We start from the raw sequence: 14,030 nt of genomic DNA on the forward strand, positions 1-14,030 counted from the left end.
GAGCACTTATCTACTGATAGATATGTCACTCGATTTGTGAACGTCAATACCTGACTGACTCCTAAACAAAATGAAAACTGCTGTTAATACTATGTAAATCACAATTATGTTTGAGGCAGACTTGATAAACTGTGTACAAAAGAGAAACACAAAGCATACGTTAACTTCAAATATGATGCAGCACAGTGTACCAGGGAGAGGGTGGGAGCAGAAACAGGGTGGGCGGGATCCTGTCACCCACATTTTGCATATGGGAACATATGACCTAAAGTACAATGAATGTTAAGTTCTTGGTGAGCATATTATCCATTCTAAACTTTCCAAATTAAATGCAGCTGGTAACAAAATTATCTTTGAAGCAGCATAATATCTACAGGCAATAAAGAAAAGATAGGCAATTTATTGTCAAACTGTGGAAATACAAAACGAGATAGAGCCAATATTTTTTAACAAGTACGTGCCTCAAAATCGTTTCACAGCTGCACAGTTGAGGAAAATTACAAATCCACAAAACACAGTTTGCAATTTTTTTACACAGAAAGTAAAACATTTTCCAAAAATATGTCTTCAGAAATACATGTAGCATTGACTTACTCACACACTTTTTTTCTTTTTTGAGTGGTGCACATGTGTTAAAATTTTAAGCTATCTTAATGTGCTGGAGTATGTGCTGATGACAGTTTTTTTTTACATAAAACAATATAAATACTTACCTTCTTTCTCGCTCAATATCTTGGAATTATTCTTAAGATATTTCTGCAACTCTCCATGATGACAAAGCTCAAGCACAAGATAGACAAATTTCTCATCTTCAAAATAGGTGTGTAGTTCCAATATAGAAGGATGTTTCAGTTTTGAATGTATGTTTACCTCTTGTTGAACTCTACTTATCATTCCAGCAGCCTTCATCTTCTTTTTATCTATCTGTGGTCAGAAGAACAAACTATTTATACATGTACTAGTCACCTATTCAAAAAGTCTTGTGCTCATAACATATAGAGTAATAGGAGGCATAAGAAGGTGCTGCACTGATGAACTCCATCAGTTACCAACAATAATATAAACAGTGTAGCACACAACAAAAAACTGTGGACAGCAAAGAATCTCTGCAAAATAATTAGTTACATAAAACAAAGATAAAGTTGTACCTTCAAGATGATGCAACCAAGTGCAAAGGGGGAAAGAAAATCCCTTGAGCAATGAAGTCATTAGAGAACAAGCGCCTTTAACAATTTAAGGAAGCCACAAAAAAAACTACATCTCAGTCACTAGATGAAGATTTGAATCTCACTCCTCCAAAATGCAAGTTCACCTCACTTGTTACAAGGAGTGCGCGCGCGCGCGCGCGTGTGTGTGTGTGTGTGTGTGTGTGTGTGTGTGTGTGTGTGTGTGTGTGTGTGTGTGTGCGGGGTGGGGGGTGGGGCAGAACAATGAAACAAGTTGTTTCACTCTACTTTTGTGTATACCCAAATTCAAAAAAATTAAAGCATCTACTGTTTCAACAACAGTAGAGTTTACAAAACTGTTGTATTATATTAGTTAAATAATATATAAATTACACATAGGTAGCAAGTGTGCTTGGTAAGACTGCACAATAAGAACATTCTTCAGAAACAGTTACTTGCAACTATAGGTCAAAAGTTGGGGTGAAAGCTTTGCAATTAAGGATCAATATTAAGAGCACAGGCCAGCAACACACTGAGAATGCACAGGAAGGAAGAAAACAGCGCAATGTTTATTGAGATGACTCCTCCCCTTATTATCAAAGCAGTGGGTTATTCAGTGAGGTAAGACACAATACAATGGGCTTTATTTCATATGGACCAGTATCAATCGTACAGTAGCATCTGAAATATGACAACTGAAAAAAGAAGTCCTTACTATATTACACTGCAATAAGTTACTCAAAAAAATTATTATATTTCTGAAAGGCACTGAGCAGTACAATGATACTGATAAAGAGAATGTCTCTGATGATAACAAGAATGGTAGAAAACAAATTTGATAACTCCTTTGAGTTCCTGAAAATGCATAAACAGAACAGAAACTACCACACAGTTGGATAATACATGCAGGTCTGTAATCAAAATAATCTCCCACTCCCCTCCCCCCTGCACCCCCTGTCCGCCCCACTCACACACACACACACACACACACACACACACACACACTCTTAACAATCTTGAATGAGACACTAAAATATCATTAGTAACACCATGAAATAATTTAGAATTAGAAACTTAGAAAAACAAAGAAGCCTATGCAACAAGTCAAAACTGGTTATTCAGAAAGGTTCAACAATCATCATTATTTAAACACAAAAACAAATTTAGAGTTTACAGTTTGTGACATCTGACAAGTCTTGATGATTTACTTACATAGTTCTTTTTTTTTAACACTATCACAAATACCTCTGGGATTGTCTCATAAAAAATAAAAGAACATAATTAATCAATCAATCAATCACATATTATACACTAACTATCTCTCATTTTTCCACAGTGCCTTCAATTAGTAGTTAATGTGATTTTCTTTCAATGTGATTGATATAATACCACCTTAAATGTTTTGAAACAGGGTTGAGTAATATTCTCCAAAGAATTAGACTACACACTATAGCAACTTACCATTTTAATAGCCACTTCTCTTCCATTTCTCAAACAATGTGCCCTGTACACACTTGCAAAGCCACCTTTCCCAAGTAAATTGAAGACTTCATAGTCCTAAAACAATAAATGAAATAAATACTTAATGAACTCAAATTTTAAAAGAAATAGTACATATGAACTAAAGAACATGTTAGGCTATTTTGAAACATTTTGTGAAAGTCTACAACTTTTCTACTTGCTCAAACATGTTTTATGTAACACCTTGAAGACAGTCATTCAACAGGCAACTGCATCAATACAATTGTTACTAAATGAATCTGTCTAAATGTATAAAAGAAGCAAATGAACTAACGTTGATTCATCTGATTTGAGACACTCCATAGGAATAGAAAAGCAACTGGATAAAAGAATCTGGCTGCACCTACTCCATCGGAGGAAGAAGGTGGTTGGTTGGTTTGTGGGATTAAAGGGACCAGACTGCGATGGTCATTGGTCCGTTTTTCCAAATACTAAAAACACCCACAGAGAATAAAAACGAGTAACAGAATAGATCACAGACAACACAGAACAAGAGAGACTTAGACAAAGACCAGACAAGACAAACTAAAATCACACAGTGTGTGACGGTGGTTGGCCGACCATAGAAACAAAAAAGGAAAAGCCAACCACCGAGAAACGCATTAAAAACTCAGATTAAAATCGTAGGCCAACAGCCAGAATCAACACAAAAGAACATAACAAACACTCAGAGTAAACGATAAAAACCCCCTGCCCGAATAAAATGTAAAACTAAGCCAACCATAACAGGGTCATCAGATAAAAGGGCAGGGAGCGTATCAGGCAGCGCGAATGTCTGCCTGACCACAGCTAAAAGGGGGCAGGCCAACAAAATGTGGGCCACTGCCAAAGCCGCCCCGCAGCGACATAGAGGAGGGTCCTCCCGGCACAGTAAATAACTGTGTGTCAGCCGGGAGTGGCCAATGCGGAGCCGACAAAGGACGACTGAGTCCCTGCGGTTGGCTCGCATGGATGACCGCCACACAGTCTTCGTCTCCTTAATGGCACGGAGTTTATTGGGCGTGATCCGATCGCGCCATTCAGCGTCCCAAAGCGCAAAAACTTTTCGGCGGAGGACTGCCCGCAAATCAGTCTCTGGGAGGCCAACATCCAGAGATGGTTTACTCGTGGCCTATTTCGCCAGGCGGTCAACATGTTCATTGCCCGCGATACCGGGGGTCCACACAAAGACCACAGAGCGGCCGCAACGGGCAAGAGTATGCAGGGACTCATGGATAGCCATCACCAGACGAGAACGAGGGAAACACTGGTCGAGAGCTCATAAACCGCTCAGGGAATCGCTACAGATAATGAAGGACTCACCTGAGCAGGAGCGGATATACTCTAGGGCACGAAAGATGGCGACCAGCTCAGCAGTGTAAACGCTGCAGCCATCGGCAAGGAACGTTGTTCGGAATGGTCCCCTAGAGTTAGCGCATACCCGACACGACCAGCAACCATCGAACCGTCAGTGTAAACAATTCCAGAGCCCTGATACGTGGCCAGGATGGAATAAAAGTGGCGGCGGAAGGCCTCTGGAGGGACTGAGTCCTTCGAGCCCTGTGTCAAGTCGAGCCAAAGGCAAGGGCGAGGAACACACCACGGGGGTGTACGCAGAGGTGCCTGGAAAGGAGGTGGAAGAGGGAAAAACCCAAGCCCGGAGAGAAGCTCCTTGATGCGTACGGTGATCGGACAACCCGACCGGGGCCGACGGTCTGGCAGATGGACGACTGACTGCGGGAACAGGACACGGTAATTTGGATGCCCGGGCAAGCTAAAAACATGGGCAGCATAAGCAGCCAGTAATTGTTGGCATCGTAACCGCAGTGGAGGAACACCTGCCTCCACTAGTACGCTGTCCACAGGGCTGGTGCGGAAAGCACCAGTGGCAAGGCGTATCCCGCTGTGAGGATTGGGTCCAGCACCCACAACGCAGATGGGGAAGCTGAGCTGTAAGCCAGGCTCCCATAATCCAGACGAGACTGGATTAACGCCTGGTAGAGCCGGAACAGGGTAGATCGGTCGGCGCCCCAGTGGGTGTGGCTCAAACATCGCAGAGTATTGAGATGCCGCCAACACGCCTGTTTGAGCTGCCGGATATGAGGCAGCCAAGTCAACCAGGCATCGAAAACAACCCCCAAAAACCTGTGTGATTCCACCACTGAAAGAAGTTCGCCGTTAAGAGAAAGCTGCGGCTCCGGGTGGACAGTACGTCACCGGCAGAAATGCATAACGCAGGTCTTGGCTGCCGAAAACTGGAACCCATGAGCTACAGCCCAAGACTGCGCCTTGCGGATAGCGCCCTGTAGCTGACGTTCAACAGCTGCAATGCCAGTAGAGCTGTAGTAAAGGCAGAAGTCGTCAGCATACATGGAAGCGGAGACAGAATTTCTCACGGCCACAGCAAGCCCGTTAATGGCTATTAAAAACAGGCAGACACTTAAAGCAGAACCCTGTGGCACACCGTTCTCCTGTACGTGGGAGGAACTATATGAAGCTGCGACTTGCACGTGGAAGGTACGATATGACAGAAAATTGAGGATAAAAATTGGCAGAGGACCCCGAAGACCCCATCCATGAAGTGTAGAAAGGATGTGATGACGCCATGTCGTACTGTACGCCTTCCGCATGTCGAAAAAGACAGCGACCAGGTGCTGACGGCGGGCAAAAGCAGTACGGATGGCCGACTCCAGGCTCACCAGATTGTCGGTGGTGGAGAGGCCTTTACGGAACCCACCCTGAGACGGAGCCAGAAGGCCCCGAGACTCCAGTATCCAATTCAAGCGCCGGCTCACCATCCGTTCAAGCAACTTGCAAAGAACGTTGGTGAGGCTAATGGGACGGTAGCTGTCCACCTCCAGAGGGTTCTTTCCAGGTTTCAAAACGGGGATGACAATGCTTTCCCGCCATTGCGACGGAAACTCCCCCTCGACCCAAAGACGGTTGTAAAGGTCGAGGAGGCGTCGCTGGCAGTCCACTGAAAGGTGTTTCAGCATCTGACAGTGGATGCCATCTGGCCAAGGAGTGGTATCAGGGCAAGCGGCTAGGGCACTGCGAAATTCCCACTCACTGAATGGAGCATTGTAAGATTCTGGTTGGTGGGTGCGAAACGAAAGGCTCCAACGTTCCATCCGCTCTTGAATGGAACGGAAGGCCTGAGGGTAATTCGCAGAAGCGGAACTCATAGCAAAATGTTCTGCTAAGCGGTTTGCAATGACGTCGGAGTCAGTACAAACTGCTCCATTCAGTGAGAGCGCAGGGATGCTGACAGGGGTCCGATAGCCGTAGACGCGTCGAATCTTGGCCCAGACCTGCGATGGAGTGACATGGAGGCCAATGGTGGACACATACCACTCCCAGCACTCCTTCTTGCCTTGGCGGATAAGGAGGCGGGCCCGCGCACGCAGCCGTTTGAAGGCGATAAGGTGGTCTATGGAGGGATGTCGCTTGTGACGCTGGAGCGCCCGCCAGCGATCTTTAATCGCTTCAGCGATCTCAGGCGACCACCAAGGCACAGCCCTCCGCCGAGGGGATCCAGAAGAACGGGGAATGGCAGATTCGGCGGCAGCAACGATGCCGGTGGTGACCGACTGAACCACCGCATCAATGTCATCATTAGAGAGAGGCTCAATAGTGGCAGTGGAGGAGAACAAGTCCCAGTCAGCCTTATTCATAGCCCATCTGCTAGGGTGCCCAGAAGAGTGACGCTGTGGTAGTGACAGAAAGATCGGAAAGTGGTCACTACCACACAGGTCGTCATGCACACTCCATTGGACAGACGGTAAGAGGCTAGGGCTACAGATTGAAAGGTCAATGGCGGAGTATGTGCCATGTGTCACACTGAAGTCTGTGAAGGCACCATCATTTAAAATTGAGAGATCGAGCTGCGACAATAAATGCTCAACGGTGGCACCTTGACCTGTTGCCACTGACCCACCCCACAGAGGGTTATGGGCGTTGAAGTCGCCCAATAGCAAGAAAGGTGGCGGCAATTGGGCCATCAGCGCAGCCAGGACATGCTGCAAGACATCACCATCCGGTGGAAGGTAAAGACTGCAGACAGTAACAGCCTGTGGCGTCCACACCCGAACAGTGACAGCCTCTAAAGGTGCTTGGAGAGGTACAAACTCACTGTGAAGAGAGTTAAGGACATGTATGCAGACGCCACCAGACACCCTTTCATAAGCTGCCCGGTTCTTATAATAACCCCGATAGCCACGGAGGGCGGGGGTTCGCATTGCTGGAAACCAAGTTTCCTGAAGTGCAATACAGAAGAAAGGGTGAAGGCTGCTAAGTTGGCGGAGCTCAGCTAGATGGTGGAAGAAACCGCTGCAGTTCCACTGGAGGATGGTATTGTCCATGGATGGGAAAGGCGTGAAGGGACTGGGGAGGCAGATTACGCCTCCTGGGCCCCTGCTGCTACTGAGTCACCACCTGTACAACAGCCATCCATTGCGTCCAAGGTACTGGCGAGATCCAGGTCCTCAGCGGACGCCAGAATCTCCACCTCATCTTCGGACGCTGAGTGAGAAGGTTGCGGTGGGACAGGTGCCACCGCAATGTCAGGATGCTTGGGAGCCTTTTTCTGGACTGCTTTGCGCGCTGTGCCTTAGGTGGTTCTGGCTGGGAGGGCCTCACTGGGTCAGTCTCAGGGACTGAAGACGACCGTGACGCCCTACAACCAGCGACCGGTGGTTGTTTGAGATACTTGCAGGTGTCCGCTTTGGCACTGGGCAAAGCCTGGGATGGGAGGGCCCCAAGGGACCCCTTCCGGGGGAGAGGAGCTGAAGAAGGCTCACGCTTCTCCGGCTGGGAAGGGGGAACAGATGTCCCCGGTGGTTGGGGTAGTGTTGCTCCTGAAGTAGATGGAGCAGGAGCAACAGGGAGTGAAGTGCCCCCCACAACCAAGGGGGCCGGTGAATTCTGACAGAGCTGAGATCAAACTGTAGGTGACGACACTGTAGAGGTTCGAACCAGTGCTGCAACAGCGGCATAGGTAGACGTCATGGGCACAAGATGTAGCCGCTCATATTTCCGCCTTGCCTCGGTGTAGGTCAGGCGGTCCAGGGTCTTATATTCCATTATCTTCCTTTCCTTCTGGAAGATCCGACAGTCCGGTGAGCAGGGGCAATGGTGTTCTCCGCAGTTAACACAGATGGGAGGCGGAGCACATGGAGTATTGGGATGCGAAGGATGTCCACAAACTCGACATGTGATGCAGGAAGTACAGCGAGATGACATGTGCCCGAACTTCCAGCATTTAAAACACCGCATCGGAGGAGGGATATATGGCTTCACATCACAACGGTAAACCATCACCTTGACCTTTTCGGGTAAAACATCACCTTCGAAGGCCAAGATGAAGGCACCGGTGGCTACCTGATTATCCCTCGGACCCCGATGGACGCGCCGGACAAAGTGAACACCTCGTCGTTCGAGGTTGGCACGTAGTTCATCGTCAGACTGCAGAAGAAGATCCCTGTGGAATATAATACCCTGGACCATGTTGAGACTCTTATGCAGCGTGATGCTAACGGAAACATCCCCCAACTTGTCACAATTGAGAAACCTCCGTGACTGGGCAGAGGATGCTGTTTTGATGAGTACTGAACCAGAGCGCATTTTGGACAAACCCTCCACCTCCCCGAACTTGTCCTCTAAATGCTCCACAAAAAACTGGAGCTTGGTTGACATAAACGATTCCCCATCAACTCGCGTACACACAAGGAACCGGGGTGAATATTCTCCACTGCCTTCTTTTGCCATACGTTCCTCCCATGGAGTGGCCAGAGAGGGAAATGATCATGGTTCGTATTTCCTGCCATTGAGGTTAGACCTCGAGCGCTTAAGAGACTGCTGGTGGAGGCCCACCAGCGAGAGATGATGTACCACGCTTCATTGCGGGTCACCCACTCCAACCAGGGGCTCTCCCCACGGGCGCCACCCAGCCACAGCAAAGACCACCTGGCAGGATGGCCTTTGCCGGGAGTCCCGATGCCCCAGAGGGATAGGCATCTACTCCTCGGCATACGTGGGGAGGTAGCAGCTCAGGCATCAGCAGTGCGATCCCTGTGTAGTCAGGGGGCTACCACCAAGAGGGTACATGACGACCCCCCACAACGGACTGGCTACCATGCTGGATGTCGGGTGTTGAATATCCATATGTGTCAGGAGGGCAAAGATGGAAGTTCATAATGGAGGGCATGTATGCTGCCCGGAACACACAGCAGCTGATGTGGCTGGAAGCACGGTGTAAGGCCAACTCCATGACAATATCGGTTGTGCCAGATCTTAGGGCAAGAGGGATATATAATACACCACGTAAGGCGTCCTTCCCCAAATGGTACGCACTAACAGAAAATTTTGAAAGATAGGGGTCAAACCCCGTAGGGGACCATCACATTAAGGCCGAAACGTTTGAGACTCCTTTTAGTCGCCTCTTACGACAGGCAGGAATACCGCGGGCCTATATCTGACCCCCGAACCCGCAGGGGGGGGGAGGAGAAAGGTGACTAAAATGGACGAGACGAATGTATAAAGTGGGCTACAAGAGCTTAAATAAACAAATAGGACTAAATAGTACAGACAAAAGAAAAGACATACCGAGAAGGCTCACAGATAATTTTGTTCATTTATTTGATATCATAGTTGAACAAAAGTCCATGAAATTTTTTGCAACCATGAACATGAAATTCAGCTTTCTAACCCACCAAAAACTTTACGCATTCTTTATATTCATTACGATTTGATTTAACTACTGATTAAGCAGGTTTATAGTACATGTGTTAAATAACAGTATATATTTAACACCACTCACCACTTTTGTATACAAACATGAACTTAGCACAAATTGATTAAAAGGTCTGAAATTGTATCAATGCTCATTTACAGATTCTTCAGCAGAATTCCTTATTTGGAGCTAAGAAAATTGGCAGTTCTTGACTTGCTCATTATATAACTTATCTAATCTTTTTTCACTGTAACAATTATATATTTGGTTCCACTAAAATATGTCTTGTGACATCTTTGCGTCTATTAATGTCTATGCCAAATACATCAAAGACATTAGCCCTGTTAGGTGCACACTCACTAAGACATTATCACCTTCAACGATTGTTGTAGAGATTGTTTGAAATAATTACTTACAGACATGCTTATTAAAATGGAAATTCCAGATTGGGAACAGTGTACAAACAATGATGACAGGCAATCACAAACCTGTTTATGAATGTTGGGTGACACATAAAATTAAAAAAAAATTAATAGTAGGGTTCCAGAAAATAAGTATCATGGAAGAGCCATTCAGATCCCAAGGATACAGAATTTATAACAAGGAAATCCAGACAAAAGGTCATGAAAGAACAAGCTAATTAGGAACAGGGCATGTAAATATAAAAATTAATAGCTAATTGATTTTCAAGCCATCTCACCAAAAATTGGAACTTTAACCTTAAAAACAACAAACAAAATGTATACCTCCACAAATGCCCATACCCCCTACTAATGAGAAAAATTTTCTAATGAAGATCAGGAAAGAAGAGCAAAGTGGACTTCAATGCCAAACAGAATAATAATACTGAGGTACAGTCAGGAAATGGCACACAGAAACATGCCAGTGTTGAACTTGTGGACAAAATAACTTCATCTTTAAATTTACATACTTCAAAAAGAGGCCAAACAAACTTAAAACTTGGCAGCATTTTGACTGGAGAAAAGGGGAATGGCAGCTTTATTACGTATACACGGACGGATCCTATCACAGATAAATGTACAATATTACGTTACTAACAGGAACTGGTTCACACCACTATACATCCAAAATTAAAATTAAATTCACATCTCTGCAGGAGAAGTACAGTAAGTGAAAACAAACAAAGAACATAGGAATTATAACTGCTGTCAATTCACTAGAAATCACACAAACCATAATATTACAGACAATTTAGAAGAACTGATACTAATCATCAAACAACAAGTTGAAAATTACCCCCTCAATCAAAAGAGATGTCTGGTGGACTTAAGAATGTGACAATGTTCAAGAAGAAAGACACCAGCCATGGTTAACTTCGAACCTACAAAACAAAAGAACATGGTGTCAACCTCAAACCCAGAAAAAAATTGCCCAAATTAAAAGGCAGATCAAGAGACAATATCAAAAACATGTGCTCGACCCAGAGGAAGAAAACTAACAAAAAACTAATTCCACAGACTATTACAAAACATTTGGAGGACAGCTACAAAAATACAACCCCCTTTCACTAATGTTGAAAAGTGAAGTCAGGAAAACAGCACATATTTAAAAGCTGACCAGAAGACAAGCAGTTGTGCCTAGTTCCCTAGCAGATCCTTCTATTTTACACATAGTACTTCGTTTAGTTTCTGTTTTCATGTATTTCTGTGAAGAAGTGAATTGTATCTGTGTATTTTACTGAGTAGACTACTGTTTACTAACTTATTCTGTTTTTTTCATAAATTCTAGTGCATCATCTATAGTTTGAGCCGACTTTTTAGTGTAGTATAAACTAGAAGTAGCGTAGCAGTAAAACTTAGATTGCACATTGTGACTTCTTGGTTGGTGTTACATTACTTGTGGATACAGACTGCACCTGTTGTGTACAGCTACAGGGGTATTGGTCACTGTCTGTAACCAGCTCTGAGCTGTGTTGGACACAGTCAACAGGCTCCAGGCCACTGCCTTGAGCTGCAGTGGAGCTGGGGCACATGAGACGAATGCTTTGGCACCTCTGGAGCCTGTTGCATTGCCTAGGATCCTTAATACCACAGCACCTTCCAATTCGCATGCACTGGACAGTCGACACTCACCTGACGGTAACTGGCAAACAGCAGTGAGGTCATGAATCTTAAAAGGTGGAAGGCAAAAGTGGGTACTGGCCGCGTGAGTCTCCCCTTACGCCTAAAGAAGGGTTTGAGGTGTTTCCCATTGCTGGAAGTACAATAGTGTCCAAAAATTAAGTATAACCATGAAAAAAAGGCCTTACTCTCTTATCAAGAACAGCACCAGGGTCACATCTCTTCAGATGGAAGGCAAAAGTGGGTACCAGCAGTACGGCTGTCTCCTTATACCTGAAAACAGGTTTGAGGTATTGCCCACTGCTTGAAATACACTAGGGACCAAAAGTTAAGCATAATCATGAAAAGAGAACATCAGGATGTCAGAACAATTACTGAACAAGCTGCAGCTTAGTTAAATTGCATTTGGTACAAAACAGTTCCCGAAACATAATGTTAAAAACGTTGTGATAGCTAAGATAAACATTATAGAAAATAAAACAACTGGGAAATCTCTTCCACAACAAAAGAAGCTGTTAATAAGGAATAACATTATCCCCAACAGCCACACATGCTACACAGTGCTGTGGCATGCTCTCTACGAGACGGTTCAAGACCTCTCTTGGCAGCTGATCCTACACAGTTTCTCAGAAAGTAATGCACCATATTTTTTTCCCAGCCAAAAATAATGTTATGGATGGGAAACATTAAGTGTCTATTATTTGAAGTTTCTTGAGTGAGTACGCCGAGTTTCCGTCATTTTTGATAGATAGCGTAGCTGCACGACAGTTTCAGAATGGCATCTGTAGGTGATGTACGTTACAAGCAACATGCTGTCACTGAATTTCTCACTGCAGAGAAAGAAACTGTGGAGAATATTCACAAACACTTGCGCAAAGTCTATGGAGCATCTAATGTCGACAGAAGTACAGTTAGTCACTGGGCACGGAGAAGGAGGTCATCAAAAGGCGGTTCGGTGGAGCTCTACGATTTGCAGCGGTCAGAGAGACCATCCATGGCTGTCACACCTGACATGTTGCAGCAAGCTGATGTTGCCATTCGCAAGGATAAATGCATTATGACTCAGCCATTAGCACTGCATCTGTGAATCAGCAAAGGAAGTGTGGATGCAATTATCCACACTCTTGGTGTGTGCAAGATGGGTCCCGTGGTGTCTAACGGTGGATCACAAATCACACAGAAAAAATATTTGTTGCAACGTTTTGAAGCTGAGGGGGAGGCCTTCTTGTCCCGGACTGTGACAGGTGATGAAACCTGGGTTCACCATTTTGAGCCCAAAACAAAATGACAGTTGATAGAATCATTCCACACAGAGGAAAAAATTCAAAGCAAATGTTTCCACCAGTAAGGTCATGACCACCATGTTCTGGGACTGTGAAGGTGTGATTCTCATTGATGTGATGCCAAGAGGTAGTATCATTAATTCAGAAGCATATTTCAACACATTAACAAAACTCAAGACACGTTTCCGGTGACTTTGGCGCCGCAGAAAACCATGAGGTGTTTTGCTGCAACACGATAACACGGCCCCACACAAGTCTCAGGACTGCTGAACACATCACAACACAAGATGGGACAGTGTTACCCTGTCCACCCTACAGCCCTCACCTAGTCCCCTTGGACTTCCACTTGTCTGAGCCATTTAAGGATGCTATTCGAAAAAGACATTTTGAGGATAATGAGGAGATGATACAAAACACAGTGAAGCACTGGCTCCACCACCTGGACAAGGATAGGTACCGACAGGGCATACACACCCTTGTTTCGTGCTGGAGGAAGACCACAGAACAGGATGGAGATTAAGTGGAAAAACAGGGCGTGTAGATGAAACACCATTCTTTATGTTCAATAAAGAACTGTTGAAGAAAAAAAATGTGGTGCATTACTTTCAGGAAACCCTCATATTTCTCAGCACGAGTGGTGCAGAGGTCTGGAAGTGTCCTTGGTTGCGACTGAAGGGAGGCAATTGCCTCCCTAGTGCATCCCAGGCACATTCTATAGGATTCAGACATAGGATTCTCACTAGCCAGTCAAAGCAATGGATATCTTCACCTCCAATAAAGTCATCTACCAGAGCAGCTTGATGTGGATGGGCATTATCACTCACAACGAGGAAGTCTCGACCAACCACACTGCTGCAAAGGCAAACTTGTGGTAGCAGTACCTCATCTCTCTAACTCAGAGTGTTCACAATATCCCTCCGACCACCAACAAAGATGTGCAGCTTCCTACAGCCATTCTACATGATGCCATGATCAAAATGGTCTATTCCTATTATGTTCCTGTGGTAGTATTGACTATCAGGTTCTCTCTAAAGTCCAACAAGAATCATTTTGCAAAATTAAGTAGAGTTTATCTGTCAAGAGCACATTCCTTCACTCATTCATGATCCAATTTTGATGTTGCCGATTCCACAATACACGTGCCCATCTCTGTGCTGGAGTGAGTGGGATGCACACAGCTGTATGTATGACAAACAGTTCTCCATTCTGTCCCCCCAATACACAGTTTGTTAGCAAACAGGAACTTCTGACGCAGCTGCAAGCTCTGCAG

At 45.1% G+C, this 14,030-nt stretch overlaps 1 protein-coding gene across 1 annotated transcript in view; it reads right to left on the bottom strand.

Annotated features, from left to right (window-relative positions):
- The window catches only part of LOC126475475 (serine/threonine-protein kinase PLK4), a 245,383-nt gene that overhangs the window by 165,029 nt on the left and 66,324 nt on the right, over positions 1 to 14,030 (bottom strand). Inside the window, exons 2-3 of the mRNA XM_050103366.1 lie at positions 2,628 to 2,723; positions 714 to 924 (exon numbers count right to left, since the gene is read on the bottom strand). Coding sequence (XP_049959323.1) covers positions 714 to 924; positions 2,628 to 2,723 — 307 coding nt within the window. The remainder of the gene's footprint in view (positions 1 to 713; positions 925 to 2,627; positions 2,724 to 14,030) is intronic.

Source organism: Schistocerca serialis, chromosome 4, assembly GCF_023864345.2.
Source record: "Schistocerca serialis cubense isolate TAMUIC-IGC-003099 chromosome 4, iqSchSeri2.2, whole genome shotgun sequence".
Lineage (NCBI taxonomy): Eukaryota > Metazoa > Arthropoda > Insecta > Orthoptera > Acrididae > Schistocerca > Schistocerca serialis.